This window comes from Pseudoliparis swirei, chromosome 3, assembly GCF_029220125.1.
Source record: "Pseudoliparis swirei isolate HS2019 ecotype Mariana Trench chromosome 3, NWPU_hadal_v1, whole genome shotgun sequence".
In the NCBI taxonomy this organism is placed as follows: domain Eukaryota; kingdom Metazoa; phylum Chordata; class Actinopteri; order Perciformes; family Liparidae; genus Pseudoliparis; species Pseudoliparis swirei.
The window spans coordinates 14,761,706-14,783,538 of NC_079390.1; the positions used below are offsets into that span (position 1 = coordinate 14,761,706).

The 21,833-nt window shown below is 43.2% G+C and overlaps 2 protein-coding genes across 2 annotated transcripts; one reads left to right on the forward strand and one right to left on the reverse strand.

Moving 5' to 3' along the window:
- Positions 1-1,062: 1,062 nt before the first annotated feature.
- Positions 1,063-9,458, reverse strand: zbtb21 (zinc finger and BTB domain containing 21). Its single transcript, XM_056411554.1, has 2 exons — positions 8,731-9,458; positions 1,063-6,021 (listed from the first exon to the last, which is right to left on the reverse strand). Exon 2 carries the CDS (start codon positions 6,017-6,019, stop codon positions 2,990-2,992), a length of 3,030 nt encoding a protein of 1,009 aa, XP_056267529.1. The 5' UTR covers positions 6,020-6,021; positions 8,731-9,458; the 3' UTR covers positions 1,063-2,989.
- A 949-nt stretch (positions 9,459-10,407) lies between these two features.
- On the forward strand, positions 10,408-20,704 carry umodl1 (uromodulin-like 1). Its single transcript, XM_056409341.1, has 17 exons — positions 10,408-10,579; positions 10,780-11,022; positions 11,262-11,408; positions 11,973-12,100; positions 12,267-12,450; positions 13,140-13,280; positions 14,336-14,452; positions 14,697-14,954; positions 15,154-15,266; positions 15,377-15,596; positions 15,961-16,098; positions 16,185-17,719; positions 17,857-18,017; positions 18,357-18,605; positions 19,311-19,467; positions 19,741-19,825; positions 20,312-20,704. Exons 1-17 carry the CDS (start codon positions 10,504-10,506, stop codon positions 20,497-20,499), a joined length of 4,140 nt encoding a protein of 1,379 aa, XP_056265316.1. The 5' UTR covers positions 10,408-10,503; the 3' UTR covers positions 20,500-20,704.
- Positions 20,705-21,833: the final 1,129 nt, after the last annotated feature.

Sequence of the window (21,833 nt, forward strand, 5' to 3'; positions counted from 1 at the left end):
TTCCTCTCGAGAAATCACATTGATGGGTTGGCTATGGGAATACATATTATTTTTGTGTGTCCCTAAATCCAACTTTTGGTGACAAAAATACAGTAAACTAGAACGGGTACTCGGTAGAGCGCATACCTTCGCATATCACAACATTTTGGCATTAGTTGCATGCCAATTGGAAACAAATTGACCGTGCTATGGTAAAAAGAAGATTTTGACCTATCCATGACCTTGACCTTTGACCCGATTGATCCCAAAATCTAATCAAATGGTCCCCAGATAATAACCAATCATCCCTCCAAATTTCATGCAATTCAGTTTAAAACTTTTTTTGTTATGCGAATAACACGCATACAAATAAATGGCGATCAAAACATAACCTTCCGCATTTTCAATGCGAAGGTAATAATGACATGAACAGTGTATCGGGGTAAAGGGTATTCAGAGCCCCACGGTGCATTTCAAACAAGACACAATTAAAGAGGACATGGCATTCTCCGTTCCAGGTTCATATCCGGATTTCTCCAAAACATGTTTACTTTTATGTCTGACACACACACACACACACACACACACACACACACACACACACACACACACACACACACACACACACACACACACACACACACACACACACACACACACACACACACACACACACACACACACACACACACACACACACACACACACACACACACACACTTTTCTCATTCTGTCTGATTATAGCAGTTTTCTATTTTTTTGATCAAACACTCTGTTATAGCACCTCTCTTTAAGCCCGCCACCTCAAAAAAGTTCAGATTGGCTTGCAAATAAATATATAGTGCACCTTTGCAAAGTAGTAGTCCACCCGCAAAAAATGGACTGTCTTGTTTCCCAGTATGTGGGCTGGTAGGCCCTCCAGATACCCACAAGTAGTGAAGAAGTGAGTTTGAATGATAGCGGCAGAACACAAGCTCATTTAGGGTTTCAAGGAAAATCCTGCAAATGTAGTTAAATGTTTTTTGATTACACCTTAGATGAGCTAATGGGAAGGTTCCTGAAACATTTGAATTCCACAAAAGATTGTATATATACTCCATTGTTACTCTTTATTACAGAATCGAAGCACAAAAACTGTAGAAAAACCTAAACACAAAACAGCTGCAAGTTTCCAAAAGCAACAATAATGCAACCAATGCCGATACAAATATTCATTATTGCAGTGAGAGCACAGGGATACTAAAAAGATAAAACCTTTGTTTACTAACAAAATTGGTACAAAATCGAGAATACAAACACTTCCATGTACACGATTTCTAATCATTTCTGTGAAACTTTCAGGAAGTCTTTCATCACGAGAAATTAAGAGCACTATTATCAATACAGACGTTCTCCAAAGAATTTAACATCACAATGCAGCTCGCGTCTCAGAGGAAAACAAATTCCCATAGTTTGGAGCACTCTTTGAATGCAACATCTCCCAAATTGTAGCAACTGTAATAATTTATGACGAAGGTCTAATCCATCAAGCCAAAGCATAACTATATACTTGTACAAGAATACAATTGTGAAACAACTGGAATACAATCAACACAACCTTTAATAATAAATCGTTAGGGAGCAGGAACACTTTCTCACCATTCATAGAATAAAAGATCTGCGTCCTCATGCTTCCCTCTTCTTGAAAAGCCTGAGTCATAAATCATCTGAAACTCTGTTGTGCTTTTGTGTAAAATAATAAAATCGACAAAATATTTTACAAAATTGCATAAGGCCATTAAAGAACTGCAAAGCTTGATTAATTGCCACACTGGTGTTGCACTGGAGTGGTGGACTTTAGTGATTGAGAAATTGTGACAATGTTTAATTAATATATAACAAATGTCATTTATTTCATTTCTATTACTTGAGTATAACCATAAACTGCATTACCATCCTGCAGTGTGCTTTTTCAAACATTCTTCTTCGAGTTTAAATGATGTCATCTAGTATTTAGGATACTGTGAAATCCCCCCCCCCCCCTTTGTGTTCCATTACTAAGCTGGTCTGAGCACCTTTTACAAATGAGCTTTTTAACAATAAGTTAGAATGATTCAAAGACATTAATGTGATGAAGAAAACAACTTTCAAATCGTATGATTGCACTTCTCATTCATCTGTATACATACAAAGAAAATATTCCTCAAGGCGAGCAGTAAGGAACTGCATGAGACTGTACACGACTAATCGAGGCTGCATCCTGAAATGCGAGGCCTAAAACAACAGGTGTCTGAGGTGGGTTTCATGTGCAGGTTTTGACAATTTATTATTCAATCGGCCCCATTACACAAAATGACGCAAATGCAATAAGAAACTCAAACGTGAGAGAACCAATGCAGACGGATGCTAAGTATGTTGAAACAAAACTACGTGACTATTCATCATGTATACTAAGGCAGCCTAAAAAACCTCAGTCAGTGAAAGGACTAGTGAACATTTGGGACTCCCCTCCCCCCCCTCTCTCTAACAGAATCAAACTGTTAAACAAAGTGCATTTTGAAAGTCATTATTGAGGCCACCAATATCATATGAAGGGATGTCGCTCACTGCGAGAGATAAATCCGGTAGAAGGGTCAAAAATCACATCTTTTGAATTTACTGCGACTGCCATTATAATTTGAAGCACTTTTTCCACTCTGAGAAAACAATGTACATGTTTGCCACTGTAAAAGTGGCACAGCTGGAGCAACTTTGTCCCTTGCTTTCTCAAAAACACCAAGATAGGTAAATACAAGAAAACAACTAAACATGGTTAAAAATTGCTAAATGCTTATAGCTCATTTTGTAGGGGAAAGAAAACCAAACAGTTATCATCATCTCATCTCACAGAGAATTCTAGCACATTCAATATATATGACACTGGAGGCAAGCAAACAAGCTATACATTCAGAGTCTTCCTTTTGTCGGCTGAGGTGTGTTCATTGTAAGATGAAGTCTCGTCTCAAGTGCACCACCACAACCGGCCTGGTGCTCACACGTGGCTGTGACTCTGCTCGTGGCTCCAGAGACTAAAGGCCGTCTTGAAGGTCCTGTGACAGAGTTTACACATGTACTGCCTCTTGAAGGTCAGGGCCGAGAGAGACGGCGCGTGATAAAAGAGCGTGTCGGAATCCTGAGGGCCGCCTGCGTTCTCCATGCTGTTGGACCTCGACAGAGGGCTGCCGGCTTGCCGCTCGAGCTCCAGCCTCTTGGCCTTGCTCGCCGACGAGCCGCAGGGCTCCGGGCTGCTGGACTCCTCGGCCATCGCTGCAGCCACCGGCGCCGCCTGGGTGGACTTGAACACGGCGGCCTCGGGGGAGGGGCGGTCAGCGCTTTGAGGGGTCGCGGGCGGGGAGGGCGACAGGGACGACAGCTCCCTGTCGATCTCTTTGGCTCCGGGCTCGTTCGCAGTCGACATGTGGGACTGGAAGTGGCTCCAAAGGCGGAAGTTGGTCCTGAAGGCTTTGTTGCAGATGTGACAGATGAAGGGCTTGATGTGGCAGAGCAGCTCCTGGTGTCGCTCCAGGTCTTTGCGAGAGCTGAAGAGGTTTCCGCATTTCTCGCACGGCCACACGCCGGGTTCCTCGGGCCCCCCTTTGGCTGACTCGGCGTTCTCCATCTCACTCACAGCCTCCTCAAACGGCTCTTCTTTCACCACCAGCTTGCCATGGTGGGCCATGCTCAGGTCCTCAGGCACATAGGACGAGGAGTCTTCAGAATCGTACATGGGCGGGCCCGAGGAGTCGCTGTAAGCGATGACCTCTCTTGAGCTCCCGGGGGCCAGAGGCTCGTCGGCGTACTGCTCCTCGCCGAGCATTTCAGACGCCTCGTCGCTGTGCTGCCTCAGGTGAATCTGGTCTTTGACCGTCATCATGTTGTGGTTGTGGACCTCCACCTGGTGGCGCCATATGCTGAAGGAGGACTTGAAGGTCCGCATGCACTCCAGGCACGTCAGTTTCTTGTATTTACAGTGAGCCTCGTGGTCCGTCTTGACCGTTGGACTCGAGAAGCGGAGGCCGCAGTAGGGGCACACCGTTGCGTGTCGACAGCCCCTCTCGTGGTCGCCCTGCTCGAAGAGTGACGACAGCTTCATATGACAGAGTCGACAGGAGTAAACGCCAGCGTCTGCGTCCTGCTGTTGAATGTTCTCATCCTGCTCCTGGTAGAGGAGGCTCTCGCTCTCCATGTCCTCGTCAGCTTTTTCAGCCGGGTGCGTTCTTAAATGCTGTCTGTACTGAGACTGGAACACAAATACCTTCCCACAGTAAGGACATATGAAGCTGGGCCTTGATCTTTTCTTGGCGAGTGCAGAAGATTGCAGACCCTGCTTATTCCTCTTTAACTTCCAAAGCAGGGCTTTCTTGATTTCCCGCTCTCGCACGATATCTATCAGTTTCTTCTGAAATTTCTCATCCAGCACCGAGGAGCTGGAGGACGACGCTGGGTTTTGTAATACACCATGTTGAGTTTGGCAGTGAGTCCACACTTTGAAGTTGGTATGGAAGCGCTTATGGCAGATGTCGCAAGCATACGGCTTTTCGGGGTTGTGATACATATTTACATGGCGGTGTAGTCCGGCGCTGGACCTGAACACCTTCAAACAGTTCCAGCATTTGAAAATATTGTTCTGGGGCATCTCCCCGCTGTTTTCATTGGAATCGCTGTCGGCGATCTGAGGTACTGTGTCTGACACATTCTCATCAAGTGAGAGGGTGTGTTCCTTAAATATTTTGTTCTTCTTGAACGGGTACCTTCGGTTGTCCGGCCTATCCTTTCTTTTCCCAAAGGGATTGAAGTCTGACCTTGAATCTTGCTCGCAATCCGTTTGCAAGTCTCTGAGATTGACAGGCAAGGCATCTCCGACTGTGATTTGAATAATGTCCATGGGATCAGCGAGTGGACTGCTGGGCTCATCTTTTACACTGTACTCTCCTTTTACCTGAGTATTTTCATCATACCTGCTGGGGTACTTTGACCTGAGAACCAGGGGAGATGTTCTATTTGAATTGCCATTGTGAGCAGATGTTTCTGGCTCAGATGTTTTTGATGCCATTTTGACAACCGAGTGTTCGCGGTTTTGCAGCCCCTTGAGCTCCAGCGTGGGCGAGAAGACCGGAACGGGACTGTCCATGGACAACGATCTTCGGAGGAGGCTTTTAATGAGCGGCCCGCTCCTGTCAATGGTCTGGCTTGGCTCACTGGCTTGACCACGGAAGGGCACTTGGGTGTGATAGTGAGCCTGCAGCTCCTCGTCCTCCAATTTAGTGTCCTGCAGCCGGGTGGACTGCACTTCCGCATCACAGAAAGACACAGATGATGTCAGCTGGGGCCGAACGGATGAGTTCCCTTTTAATATGGAGCTGTACGGATAGATGGACTTCCTCTCGGCAGCTTTACTCTGCTCAGATGACTTCCTGCAGATGGCTTCAGAGTTTCTGAGAGATTCATACACGTTGTATTCCGATGGCGGCATAGCGGACTCTTTCGCCGAGAAAGGGGAAGACGATCTCTCTGATGCTTTCCTCTCATAATTCGAGCGAGGGGGATGGGTTGTGTCGTTCCGGACCCGACGCACAATGACACTCCTTGTCTGGACATCGATCTCATCGCCCTCTGAGAACGAAAGCCTTTTTCTGGACACACAGTAGGACGCATGGGGCCTTGTTGACACGATGTTGGTGAGGTAAGGGATTCCAAGGCTGTAGCCCAGCTCTTGAATGGCTGCCAGGCTGCCTTTGTCCACAAATAGTGAGGAGGAGTAAATGTAATTCAGAACTATCTCGAAGGCGTCGGGCTCACAGAAGTCCAAGTTCACAACGTTCAGAGAATCTGCGTCCGTCCGTGTGAACAGGATCTGGAAATACTCACTGGTGGTGGCCAGAACACTTTTATGGGCCTGGTACCTCTGGTCCGCCACGACCAGGACTACGTCACACATCTGGCCTCGCAGGCGCTGCTCATTCAGAACCCCCAACACTGACAGGGCATGGGAGGGGTTGCTGTAATGCACTAGGCTCTCCATGGCTGTAAGACAAGATGAGAGGATTGCATTTTAACGCCGCCATGTAAACACAAAGGGAGATCATGAAGTGGAGAGAGAGTGTCTCTGCTGGTCTTTCTCTACAGGGTTACAACACCGTCAGTGTCAAAGATACGGACTCTGTGAATTTCCATTCTATTATTCCAGTCATAGTTAATCCAGCCCAACATGTGCCAATTATGTTGAGGTAACAATTGGTTAAATATCATTTCAAACAGTGTCTAAAACAAAATCAATATGCATTTGAACAGAATTGAAAAGTTAAACAGTGTTTAAATGCTTTTTATTCACAACAGCATGATTTAACAATTTATGAGATTCATTCTATTAAATTAAAAGACTGATCAACAGTGTGACTATTACAGACTTGTTGAAAAATATATATTATTTTAATGCTAGTTATGTTAGGGCGATTTTTGTTTGTCGACATTCAAAGAATAATTTTACTTTTTACTACAAGTTTAATTTGCAAGATATCAGCTGTCAGCTGATGGTAAATAGAGGCAACAAAAAGCCTTGACATTAATTTTACAAATGTAATAAATAAATGTATTTGGATACGATCTTAACTCAGTTAAGACATTACTGAGCAGTATTATCTAAGCATCTTTTATGATACATGTATGGCCTATGTGTAAATGAATTACAGTTTTAGGCATAGACATGACACTTGATAATGTATAATATAATTACTGTGATTTATTTTTGTATCACTCAATTGTGCGATAAAATACCTACACACCTACAATAGGTAGATTAATTGATAATGAAAAAAGTCGCTGGTTGTAGGCCTACTGTCAACAAAGACTGACTTTCGTTAACCCTCTTTTTCTTCCTGGTTTTTGTTGATGTTGACTATATAGAAAGAAATGCAGATCTAGTTTATGTGCATTACATCATGTCGGGAGTCAGACATATGGACATGCAGCTCTGTCAAGTCATCCTCAGTGAAAACAGACAAATGGAGGAAGTTGAAAAAGTTGGCCTTTAAAATAAAAGGCTCCAGCTCACAAGCATCACCTCAACTTACAGCATAAACAGGTTTAACATGCTTTTATAAAATATAACTAACTCTCAAAGAAAAAAAGCAGAACTAGCAGTTTATGCAGCAAACGACCGACACTTCACAAGTGTGACGATTGTTTAGGTCGTCATCTACGAAGTTGATTGTGAGATGAGATGCACCAGGATCAGGCTGGTTTACGACCCACCTGTCCTGAGGGAATGCCTGTTTTGGTGACACACGTCTCCCTCTGTACCGTGCTTTGGTAGACAGTGAGAATGTTTCTGTTACACTGCAATTTGCAATAAATTGCCAGTTTTTGGAGGTACACAGGTTTAGTTTTAAAAGTGTGTGTGTGAGACCTGCAATTTGAGGTAAATTTAATTAAAGCAATGATATTTTCATTTATTTATATAAAACAATAGAGATTGTATTTTAACCTCTACTGCATTGTTATGGCAATAACTCAAAATCATGATTCGTTTAATTAACAGAATGCATAATGTTGTATTGGCATATTCCCAACAAGGGACACTTTGTTTGAATGAGAATAGCAACTGTAAAAACTAAATATAATTTACATTAAAAAAGTAACCAAAAAAACATTCCTGCACACTGCAGTTATTCCCTTCAGCCTTTGCATGGCCATGTCAACCTCCAATAACGAGTTTGGGCTACCTGCAATTAATCTGAGAAGCAAAACCAAGAATATATATTTTTTAATAAAATTAACCCGACATAAGAAAGCCAGGGGGGATAAAAGAAATGAGTTTGAAAAGTGAGTGGGCATGGCCCCTGCAGAAATCACAAGCTTGGAAATATGCTAAAATACGAGAACAATTGCATCTTCTCGTGCAAAAAAAAAGAGATTTTCATATTTATTTCTGGTTCCTTCGGGCTTTTAATTTGAAAAAGGTGACCGGAAAACGCCCCACTTATGTTGACGCTTTCTAAAAATAGGCTCATGGGCACTGGGCAAAAGCTTCATTCATTAAAAAAAACCCACTCCGTCCAAACTTGTAGCCCACGTTGAGAGAGCAACAGCTAATGTTCGCTCGTGTCAGTTCTCCGCGAGGAAGTCGCGTGAATGCTTTCGTTGTCGGATCGCAACGTGAGACGTGGCTCAAATGCTCATGACACGAAACTTCTCCAGCCGAGACGCCACTTTCAGTTCAGTTGAACCGGTCACGAGTTGCTCGTTTCTAGCGGACAGCGGGCGTAAGAACCGAGGCTACGACTGCTTGGCTTTAACGGTTCTACCGAATCAAGAAAGAGGGGGAGGGAGGGGGGGGGGACGCGTTTCAATGGACTCCACCGCGGCAAATCCCGGAATGAAAACACAGACAGTGCGGGCAGAGAAGCTGTGAGCGAGAGGGGAGGGAGGAGAGGGGAGGGAGGAGGGAGGAGGGGGGAGGGGGGGTGCCCGCTAACTTACCCTACCCGTGGTTATGTTTTTTTGTTTTTTTGAAGGTTTAAACGGTTCAACGCGGCCTGATATGGCGTCGCGTTAGTTGTCGACTGCAAAATGCGTTGTAGCTGGAGAGGTTTTACTGCAGCACAAGCCCCCTTTCGAGTTACGTCAGGGAGGAAAAAGAAAAAAAACGCTTCTCCTTCACAGCAATCTCTCAACTCTTTCTCCCTTCGTGCTAATTCAGCCTCCCGCGGAGTTGGGTAATGTGGCCACACTTACCCTGCCCGTCGTCAATACGCTCTCCTCCTCACAGCCGGGACTTTATTCAGTGCTGTGTAGATTTCTGCCGCTGGTCGTGATTCCATCCATCTTGAATTTGACGTCATCCCACACCAGGGATGAGGTCATCGCACAGACCGCTCGTCACGTGCACTGCGCTCCGATAGGCCGGAAAGAGGACCTAGAGGCGGGGCCAACGACATGACACTGAAGCTCATTTAAAGAGATAGGTCATATTTTTCTTTTCAGTTCCTTGCCTTGTTTTTCTTTTGGCCAAAGCTTGATCACTGAAGTTAGACTCCTTTTTGTCATTTACATTGTACGAGAGCACTGTTCTGTAATTATTTTTAGGCATGGTTTAAATTAGATTTATTTAAGTTCTCTATTTAACTTGATGTTAAATCACAGTACAGTCCAAGGGTGGAGACTGTTTATTATTTTAAACTTAGTGTTTGAAACACGAGTGTATACATTTCAAATGACCAGACCCCACCTTTAAAAATTGTAGCAAGATAAATGAATAAATATTCACACAGGTATATATGTATCCAACAACATAGAGACTGTCTTTGCTCGGTTTAAACTGAGAAGGTAGATATAATCCTCCCACTAACCCCAATGAAACCAATTAGGTCTTTGATTGAATGGAAGTCACTTCAGAACAGCAGTGAGTTGGTGTCATTACTGGCATCCAGTGGGGACTTGTTGCTATGCTTATTTGGCCTACAGGCCGGTTCCCAGGAAGCTACAGTGCCATGACCGAATCAGGTGTGGCACTGGTGGTGAAACAAATGCAATACGGCCTCAAACCATGTTCTATTGAGCTGATTTTCATTTTGTGGTGTGATTGTGTGAAGCGCCCTCTGTTGACTCAGCCTGTAGCCCTGCACCTGCCTGCATCCACATGCTCTACTGCATCAGCATGTATCATTATCAGTTAATGACTGACATAAGTTTAATCAAGCACAGTTCTACAGCTCATTAATTAACAAGGAGCGCCGACATAAATCCGCACATTTAGAAGAAATAATTGGGAAAATATGCATAAAAAGATTTGAAGGAATACAGACAATCTGTAGAATTTTCTTTCATCAAACGTGGAATATATGTTCACATTCATGAAGTCAAAGTGACAGAATATCTCTTTGCTGCTCCATATATAACGAGAAAGAAGACATGTGTGAACATGGCATGGAAGTTCTCACTCCTTCATACTTGGCACAGGCTGTTAGTTCCAGCAGCATAGTAAGCACTGCCATGGTTACCTGTGTGGAAACCAAGTCATGAGGGACTCCTCCCATCCCATGTCTCTTACCCAGCATAAACATGTTTACTGACACTACCACAGAACGAGCAAACTGACAACTTATGTATTATAAAAAGATTTAAAAAAGTGAGGCCTGTGAAAATCATGTGACCCAAAGCTTATTGTTCTTGCCTCACTAGCTTGCCAAGCTGCCATACGGCACGACAATGCACGGTAACAAATTGTCTGAATATTTGAATATTCTTGCAAAAACTAATATCATTTTATCACACTGACAGATGTGACTTCAAATGTTTTCATAAATGTGATACCTACCTGCTGGCAGTAGTGATGTTGTGTTCCATCAGGGACTGATGGTGGTGGTGGGGGGGAGGGAGGAGAAAGACAGCCACAGAGGATTTAGTCTTTGAGTACGCCCTGAACAGTGAGTTAGCATCATCTCAAAGAGGAGCATGCACGCACAATGTGGTCGTTAGATGCATGGTTGGGATTTTGATCTGTGGAAAATGAGTTGGATGCTCTCCGCCTGGATGGCGACGGCCCTGCTGGCTCTCTGTCGGGGACAAAACATTGTGAACGAAGGTAGGCCTCCACATACAATTATCATGAAACTCAATATGTACGGATTAGTTGCGTGGATGCTTTGCCTGCTTTCATTTGCTTTGTTATTTTAAATCATAGACTAAGTCCAAATCAAGCTGCATCGTAGAAGACAAACTCAAAATGTCATTAGGCTACCATGGAAACCAACAGTTGGATTGACAAGATATATTGTGTTCTAGGGAATAGCCTGTCTGTGTCTGGCTACCATCTATGTGTTCACAATGTGACAAGGAATGTGAGTTTCCTGGTGATGCACACGGTCCCCTACACCACGACGAAGCCTTGCGGTGGCTGGCTCCACTGGAAGACATGTACGGTCACACTTTACAGGGTGACCCATCAGACCGAGCGGAAGACAGTGATGGAGCAGGTGATCGGATGCTGCAGTGGCTATGAACAAGTCGGCCGTTACTGCGCCCGGCGTGAGTGCACATCACATCACATACACCCATCAAAGTAGAGCACAGATTGCTCCGCGTCTTTGTGCAATTGTTGATGAAAATGTGATGGTATTGCAAAGTGTGGAGTGCCGGAGGCAGACAAGTGATTGGCGTGACCTTTCAGAGTGTGGCGCTGTGTGCAAGACACCAGATGGGAGCGCAGAAAAAAAATCTTGCTGCTAATATATGGCCTGTAATGTGTTATTTCCTTCTGAATGAAGCTGTAAACAGGAGTGATGAGCTCACTGCCAAGCCAGGATCCTGTCCAACTGCAGATGGACTGTGTCCCAGATCTAAGGACTGCGAGTGGGACATGGACTGCCCAGGCTGGCAAAAATGCTGCCGCTTTCTCTGCACTGATCCTACAAGTTAGTTGAGCTTATTGCTTTAAAAAAATTGATTTTAATAAGTTGTTCTCAAAAGTAAGCAAGTGTGCTTTGAATTGTGCTCTATTGACGGATCATTTTACCAAACCTTGAAAAAGTCATTGCCCTGCAGATAGTTTCAGACAGAGGTGATGGAGATGGAGATGGTGAAGAAGGTCTGTGGTTTAGAAACTGTTGCTTTTATCTTCAATACCAAGGCAAATAAATCCAAACGTTTCTGTATTCAGAGACTTAACAAAAATAACTAGCCTAATATAGCGGGCAAAAACGTTTTAGTTTCAGTATTTTCTCTTTGCCGAAAAGAGGGATGTCTGAAATTACTCATTTTAAATGACTATGTATTAAATGTGAGATTGATTTGTTTAGTCGTTCCAAGTGAAGGGGAGGGTCCATTGGATTCGTTTAACAAAGCTGAGGAACGCCTTGCTTTCTAAAAAGAAAAGTCCCCATCCCAATCATTTTCACACGCCCCCTATACATGCATCCTCGATGTAACGTGTTAAAATACATCGTGGGTTTACTAATGCTTTTAACTTAATTTGTTAGGCTTCGCAAATTATTCTGAGACTGGTGGAAACCAATTTAACGCAACAGTGACAGTGAAGACAGATTACCTGCAACTGATGTCCAGCGAAAGAGGACTTCTGAACCACACGCGGTTGCTCCAAGCAATGGTAATACAACTGCTCATATAATACGGCTTCTACTACAGCTATTATACCTCTGCTGCTTATATGTGCTCTCTGTTTATGAAACCATAGAACATATCATATACAAAGACATCCACTTTAAAAAATAAAAAAAACTCAAACAGATTGTTGTGTGCGTGTGTGTCTCTAGGTGACTGGAGCTCTGCAGTCTGATGTTTCGGTTTATTACCTCAGCTCACAGCCTGTGCATCCCTACAGAAGCGCCACCTCGCTGCTGATTAGCTGTAACTTTGCTCTTTCGCTGCACAATGTCACATCAAAGCTGCACCATCTCCTCAATCGCATACAGGAGGTGACATCTGTAAGCGTGGAAGGTGAGCAGTCCCATCTCCCTGAAGATGCTCTGGGCTTCTCTTTGTTTTCTCTTTCTTTTCTTTCTTCAGAGAAACGACATTCTTGTACAGTTTTGAAAATGATTCATGTTGCAGAGAACACAGTGTTCAGGAAAGAATGACTCAGTCGCACCACAGTTTCCTTCTCCCACCACTTCTGTTTGAGTGACAGTCATCTGTGGGATGTTTCCTGCTATAGCAGAAAATAACACCAGAGCGAGCGCAGACACACACACTCACTCACTCACACACACACACACACACACACACACACACACACACACACACACACACACACACACACACACACACACACACACACACACACACACACACACACACACACACACACATTAATCATGAATCAGTCATAGTTTCACATTTGCACAAGACACAGTAACATACAATCAAACACACACTAAGTCGCCTTCCAAATGTTTCTTTAAGTTAATTTCCTTCTCCACACTGTAAACACACATTTAATTAATCACTTCATGCCAACGTGAAAATTTACTTTTATTATTTCAAAGGCACCTCTGAATTACTTAGCCTATAAATAAAAAGTACAAGAAGACAAGGGAATCAAGTCCAACTTGTATTTCACATTTCATCTTGTGATTCAACAGCATAAACATGTCCTCGTAACCTGCTGTCTTTATTTCTTGTTGCAGATGTAGATGAGTGTGCTCAGTCTGCTCTCCGTCAGTGCTCCCTTCATGCAGACTGTAGCAACACAGTGGGCTCCTACCGTTGTGCATGCCAACAGGGATTTATTGACGTTGACCCCAGGAACCCTGGAGCCCATTGCACAGGTTAGACATTTACTTCCGTGTTCTTTTAACTAAGCAAACCTCACCTCTTATCATAAATCTACAATTGCTTTGATACCCCCTCTAGAGCAGAAACACATCTTATAAAATTTAAGTAGAGATGTATGATACATTATTATTGTGTTTCTTTTAAGATAGAGAAGGAAAGAGTGAGCTGAAATGACACACGCTTCTTTGTTTCTACTTACGTTTATGTGGGTTTCCGCTTCATGTTCATTTCAGGGTGACATCATAGGGAAATGCCCTCAGATTCTCACCATCTCGCTAAGAGTTGAGCGTTAGATGAAGTGCAGGCCTCAACATGTGTCAAAGTAGTTTCTCAACACTGTTCGAACCAGGAAGTTGAGGTCAGATTTAATGTGACGACATTTTGTCAACACCACAAATCTTACCAGGAGGCTGGGTTCTTTGCAGGGTCCGAAAATTGAAGCCAAAGCAGGAGTGACTTAAACCTGCATTATCTCTAATGTCCAGCAGGGGGCGACTCATCTGGTTGCAAAAATAAGTCTAATGACTTCTCTTTTGATTTGTTTCCTCAGTAAACATTGTGAACATGAGTTTATGGTCTCAATCTCTAGTTTTAAGTATTTTTCAATACAGCATGATGTTCATTTAGTAAATGATGGTCCATTTAGAGTCAAACAGACCATACAGAGTATGCTTTAGTGTGGGGCTACAAGGTGACAGGTCGCTATTTTGTTCACGTCTTGTAGCTTTTACTCTTCCACAGTATGTTTTTACTTCATGAAAATAAATTGGAGGCATTTTTGGTCGCCTAAAAATGTCCGTTCAACCTCACCATCTGGTGTCGCCAAAATGCCGAATTCGAGGCTCCAAAACCGTAGTCCACAAACCAATGGGCGACTAAATAAATACATTCTTATGTGGTATTTAGAGAAATGGTACCACTTCTCTCCTTTTACAGCACTGTAATGTTAGCCATGAACACTGTGTTGAGTTTCTCATCAACATTCCTCACACTTTCATATTTTGCATCAGAAGCTTTGATTTCAACACCAACAACTTTTTCCTCCCAGCTGACGTTGGGGCGACGCCCACCACAGAGCTCCCGCTTTCCTCCCTTACCCCCACAAACACTGACCCTCTGAGCATCAACTCTACCGGAGAACCACCTCTGCAGACAACATCATGTTGTAAGAAACAGTTATATTATTTTCTTGAGGCTAAACGTCTGTTGTGTTGCTTTTTGAGGGCAAATATTACATCTGGTCTCTAGAAATTTAGATAAATAAGGTGTATATCATTGCTTCACATCTCTTGATCCAATTCCTTCTCTTGCTGATGTAAAAAAATGTAGAGGACTCGTTTGACTTTTTGGAGAATATTTGCTTGCGAATAAACAAAGTTAATATGTACCCCTTTTTCACCGCCTCCCAGCACCTCCCAACATCACCAACGCGTGGTCGGCTAACGTTACTGGAACCTCCTTCAGTGTCTACTGGTCGAGCCGATGTCAGACGGTCCAGACATACCAGGTTGTTTTGAGGAGAAGGTCAGAGGTCGTACAGTCTTGGATGACCAACCAGACCTGGGTGGAGGTGAAGGACCTGCAGCCAGGGGTGCTCTACAACATTAGCGTCACGCCGTGTTCCTGCACAAGCCAAGGAGTCCCCTTTGGTGTATCGATCAAGACCGGTAAGTCCTCGCAGCTTAGATGCAACCACTGATTATTGTCCCAGGCTAATACAGTAAGCAAAGCGATAACATTGCCCTTGATGACTAATGTGTGATGAAGATAGGAGAAGACATTGTTAATCATTGGGCCCAATGCTGTTAGGAGAGCTGACATTTAATTGTGGTTAATGTGCTTACCAAGTACATTTGTCCCTTGTAGATGCTCAGACTCTCGACGCCACAGCGCTACTCACCAACATTTGGTTCACTGCTGATCTGCACAACACCAGCAGCCAGGCCTACGAAAACCTCACTGAAAGCATCATGGAGGAGGTAGGACTGTCCTTTCACCGACTGATTGTATAGTGGCTTAATGTAATTTTTCTTTATATTTGATTCATCCACCTATCATTATTCTGCGCTGTTGCCTATGTCGCCAACAGATCTACCAGAGTCTGTCTCCAGAGATGAAGGCCATGGTGGATTCCGGCCGGGTGAGAATCGACATCAGAAGCTTTTCCCCGGGGAGCGTGGTGGTCAACTTCACCATCGTCTTCGCCCCCAGTCAAAGCCAAGACATCGATGATGTGTCCACAGCTCTGCTGCATTCCCTGATGAACAGCACCAAATACACGGTGGATAAAAACAAGACAAGAACGAATGGTAAGTCCCTTCATATTCTCCTTTGGAACAATGTTTTATGAAACCAAGTAAGTATACTAATAATAAGTATTCTTCAGCACAAATGTCCTTTTACACAAAAATATATTTTTTTATTAGTTACTCAAGGTTAGTATAATATTTTATGTGGCTCTGATAGGAGTTTCCCAAAGTCTGGTAATATCAAACCTGATGATGTCATTGTGGTCAACAAGTGTCAGACGAACTCAAATGTAATGCCTTGTCTAGTCTGGTCTGGTTATCAAGTAGATTACATCTGTAAACCAGGAACCTTCAGTACAATACTACTACAACAACAACAACATAACACCTGACTTACTGAGCCCAATATCTTTGCTCTGTGCAGATTTTAATGAATGTGCTTCAGGGGAAAATGACTGTTCTCAGTGGGCTACATGTAACAACACCTGGGCCTCCTACACATGTGTTTGCCTGGATGGATTTATTGACAATAACCTAGAAAGGCCTGGGCGAGCCTGTCAAGGTACGGTCTCACAATGCGGTCATGAGAAAGACTTGTTTTACTCAGATTACATGCACAAAATAACCAGAGTCTTTTGTTTTGTGCAGTCGCAACAACCACCACTGCTCCAACAACAACCACCACTGCTCCAACAACAACCACCACTGCTCCAACAACCAACACCACTGACCCAACAACCAAAAATACTGACCCAACGACTAACAGTACTGACCCAACAACCAACAATACTGACCCAACAACCAACATTACTGACCCAACAACCAACATTACTGACCCAACAACCAACATTACTGACCCAAGAACCAACATTACTGACCCAACAACCAAAAATACTGACCCAACGACTAACATTACTGACCCAACAACCAACATTACTGACCCAACAACCAAAAATACTGACCCAAGAACTAACATTACTGACCCAACAACCAAAAATACTGACCCAACAACCAACATTACTGACCCAACAACCAAAAATACTGACCCAACAACCAACATTTCTGACCCAACAACCAACATTACTGACCCAAGAACCAAAAATACTGACCCAACAACCAACATTACTGACCCAACAACCAACATTACTGACCCAACAACCAACATTTCTGACTCAACAACCAACAATACTGACCCAACAACCAACATTACTAACCCAGCAACCAACAATACTGGCACAACGACCAACATTACTGACCCAACAACCAACATTACTGCTTCAATAACCAACATTACTGACCCAACAATCAACATTACTGCCCCAACAACCAACATTACTAACCCATCAACCAACATTACTGACCCAACAACCAACAATACTGACCCAACAACCAACATTACTGACCCAACAACCAACATTACTGACCCAACAACCAACATTACTGACCCAACAATCAACATTACTGCTCCAATAACCAATAATACTAACCCAACAACCAACAATACTGACCCAAAAACCAACATTACTGACCCAACAACCAACATTACTGCTCCAATAACCAATAATACTAATCCAGCAACCAACAATACTGACCCAACGACCAACAATACTGCCCCTAAAATCAGCCCTTCCGCCCCAACAACCAACATTGCTGCCCCTGAAATTAGCACTTCCACTCCAACAACTGAACTTGTCCAAACAACCAATTATAGTGCCCCTGAATTCACCCCAACTGCTCCCACAACCAACATTATTGCCACAACAAGCAACATTTCTGTCTCTGTATTCACCCCTACTGCCGCGACAACCGACAGTACTTCCCCCGCGATCACCACTACTACTCCTAGAACATCTACTGCCGTAACAACCACAGCTACTGCAATGATATCCAAAGCGTCTACCCCTACAATCACTGTTGCCAGCCTCACTACCACCATTTCAGCTCCTGTGACCACCGCTACTTTCCTGAGAGCTGCCAAGAATATCTCGATGATGGGGGCCATCTCAGTCCATTGCACGGTTGCTGCCATCACTGTGACAGTTGCCAAGGACTTTCTGACGAGCAACAAGATCAGGGAGCAAACTCTGCATTTGGGCTTGCTGAATTGTACCTTCAATGGAGGCAACGACAGCCATGCCCAGCTGACTGTGGCCTGGAATGAGTGTGGTACCAGCCTAGTGCATGTGAGTTTTGTAAAAGTGATATGTTTGGGACACATTTGCATTCTCCTACACTTTTACATGTTGCACCATGTTTGCCAGTAATTGGTCTGTTATGCTGAAATGAGTTAACACACTGCTTCCTTCATCTGGTATTTTAGAATGAAACCTACTACATGACATCTGTAACCCTTTTCAACATCATGGACATGTACAAGTCAGACAGTGGAGAAATGGAGGTACCCAGAATACGTCTGGAGGCTCCCATCATGTGTACCTTCAAGAAGAGCCTGCTCATCTCTGCTGACTTTGGCTCCATGGGGTACCAACTCGCTGTCTTTATTACTTAGCATTCTTAATGCATTTTTCTAAACAGACTCAGAGCATCTGAAAACAGTTTTTATTTGCCTTATTAACAAGAGTTAGATGGCCTTAAAAGACTGGGAACAACGGCAATTAGTGAGCCTGACAAGTAGCATATATCTCACCAGTGACATCCTTGAATCCGTTAAACAAAACTTTACATTTTTATACTTGGGGTTCTGCTAAGATTAAACAACGATAAAGTATGTTGTTTAGTGCGCTTTAGAGGTGCTGGTTCTGTGTTGTATTCATGGCCCTATTTATATATCTCTTTTTTTCTTTTCTCATCCATCTCCAGGTATGACATCATCACAGATGTCTTCATCGGCTCGGGGTCGTTCCAGGTGACAGTGCGGCTGACAAACGGCACAATGCTTCTACCCAACAACCACAGCTTGTCCTCTGACGAGGCTGTGGTGGTGGAGGTCAGCCTCAACACCCCTTCAGAGCAGATGAAAGTAGTCATCAACAAATGCTGGGCCACTCCCACTCCTACCCCCACCCAAAATCCCAAAGACACCGACAGCAACACCTTCCTGGAGAACAGGTCAGATTCAACCTAACTGCCACTATTTCTATTGCTATCAGTCTTTGAGACGACTCATTTGTTTACTTTTTCCCCTCACATAATTTACAGCTATTACTTATCATTTTACTATTACTGCAACATCAGAATGTCTCAACTCTTAGACATTTAGGCCTGTATATTGAGGTTTGTTTCAACAAATGCAGAATGTTCACGCAAAGAACGGCCTGTCTAGCTACGCTGTTATCACGAGAAACTCATCCTTTCATCCTGAAATAACGAGTGAATACACCTGCCATCTCAATGGATGAAAGGGAATTATAGCTATTGATTTTTTTTGCTTCTCTCACGAAGATTTTCTGTACGGATTAAACAAACGAGATACAAGATATTCCTTAGCAAGATTTAGAAGTGCTCTGAAGTCGATTCTGTAACGAAGCTAAGCTGACCTTCCTGGCTGTAGCTTCTCCTTCAACTAACACATGAGTGGCATCGACCTTCTCATCAAACTGATGGCAAGAAAGCAAATCAGTATATCTCCCAAAATGTTGAACTATTAACATGAATTTATATTTTCCTTATACACTTTTTGTATATTTCTAGCTACGATCGCAGCAAAGTCTTTCATTGGAACCTGAAACGGATAATTGGGCATTGTTTTCAGACGGTCCTTTCTTGTAATCAGACACACATCTTCAATAAAAGACATCGGTCTGTCCTCCACAGCTGCTCCCTGAACATACACACCAACGTGTTGATGACTGGCAACTCCAGCACATCTCGTGTGTCAGTGCAGATTTTCTCTATCGTCAACCTGGATGTGATCTATCTGCACTGCCTGGTCTACATCTGTGAGGAGACTGGATCCGATAGCTGTGTGCCTGTGAGTGCAACCCGTTAGACTAAATGTAATTACCAGACAACCCTGCTGCTTCTTCAGCACATAACTGCTGATCCAATGTGAGGTTCTGGGACAGGGATGTCGTATGTGTACAGATTGTAAAGCCCTCTGAGGCAAATTCGTAATTTGTGATATTGGTCTATATAAAATAAGGTTGAATTGAATTAAATAACTAATGACGGAAGCATCTGACAGAAGCATTTTCATAATGTTGAACAATGTTCTCCTTTCTTCTTTCATCGTGCTTTCTTACAGGACTGTCTGCAAAGAACGGCTCGCTCTTCAAAAAACATTGGATCAGCTGTCGGTTCTTCCGGGGCTCTGCTGAAGTTATATGACTGTGAGTTGTTTTTTACAGAACAATCTCTTTGGGTTTTTAAAGTGTTTTTGAATGGGACACAAAACATGGTGTTAAACTGCAGCTGAAGTAACCACTTCACTGACCCGTTTCCCAAGCAGAGCAGCTATCACGATCTGCAGTATCCATTATAAACTTGAGTGTCTCTTCATTTTGAAACTGGAATGGGCCTATCTGTCGTATTATGTCATCGGTGTGGTGGAGAGGCCTGTTCAAGTGGCCGTGCTGGAAAACGCACATTTCAAAAGCCCTGAAGTTGATAAAGTATCTTAATTTGAACTCATGAATTGATTTGAACATTTCATCTTTTTGAAAGTGTGCTGAAGGCAGGAGTTGGGTACAAGAACCAGTATTCATCAGTCATAGTATTTAAAATAATCTCTTTCTTTTGTTTTGTTGATTAGGTGGGCTACCCACCCTTGACTGTACGTTTACTGATTACTAATTCTGCGAAACATATTCTTGCAGATTCCTTGGAGGATGAATTTAGCACTCTCTATATAGTCGGCCTCTCCTGTCTCGGAATCGGCCTGTCGCTCTTCGTCATCATCGGTTTCGTCTGCATTTTCTACTTCCACAGGAACCGCATTGGACACTACAACTTCAGCACCAAACCCAAGCAGGAGACCTTCACCTACCTTGTCTTTAACACCTAAAGGTGCAGCGGCACCCTCAACCAAAGTCACTGAATTAGAAAAGAGAAGCTATCTTTCAGCAAACCAATTTGGCCGACCATTACAAGTTCAACTGCCACTGGGGGGCGCTGTTGCACCATTCACATATTAGCTGTAATGAAACATATTAAACAAAGAATGGAATACAGATTATTTATATTTATATTGTATGTCCCCATAGCATATATGGAAGATATTTAAATGATAAAGTAATTGCATACTGGAATGTCATATGTATATATCTATATATATTTCTATATATATATATATATATATATAAATATAGAGATAAATATAAATATTTCATGAATATTTCGCATTAAAGAATACACATTTCTACATATTTTAAAAGGTAAACTTATCGGTGTTGAACGTTCAGAGAAGCAAGAGATATTATGGTACTTGACAGAAAATAAGAATTCAGAATATTTCACTCCATGCTTCACATCAAAAGCTGTAATGAGTGCACTAAACTAGATTGTGTCGCATATATTTTGTCTTAATAATCCTGTTCATGTTTAATACTACTCGAGCACAGTCATCACTTTATTGTCTTTTAGCTGCTATTTTTCTTCACTTACACATATTGTATTTATACTGTTTGTTACACATCTGAAATATTAATTGTGCTGTAAGCTGTGGAACAATAAACACGAGTCCTGTTGATTGCACTCATGGGGTGCTGCTGTCACAGTTCTTCGGCTCTGTAAAAACAAGGCAAGATGCATGTATACTGTAACATATATACACTATTATACAGTTAATATAGGAAGACCATCGGATGCATTCATTTGTAATCGGATCATCAAGGCTTGAGAAAATGATCCAGGGTAAGCCTTTCTGAGCCGAACAGAGTTGAAGAGGTGGCTCCAGCTTTGTCTCCCCCCCCCCCAGGGTCATAAATGCACCTCCTGGTTCGACGGCGAGGGACTGAATACTAAACTTTCTCTTTGAGAGGAGGTCCTTGGAGGCCTGCGGTGAAGGGAGGCCTACACTACCATCTGGGGGGCTGCAAATGCCCTGCCTCCTCATTAACCCATTCACCATCTGAGACCTGGCCACCCGTCGCTATGGCAACAGCCCAGTGCAGGGATGGAGGGAGGGAGAGCAACTGCAATCAAAGGGTATAAATGTGCCTTTATTCTTGATTTGAAGCAACGACAGGATTCAGAGGTTGAAACGCATCTTTCTGGGCTTCAACTTCGAATTTCTGCTGCATAGCGTTTGAGTGTTTTCACAGTTCATCTCCTCTGGATGGCCATGTTCCCACTGCCTTGTGAAAACAGCACTGTGCAGGAGTTAAATCATTTATGAGT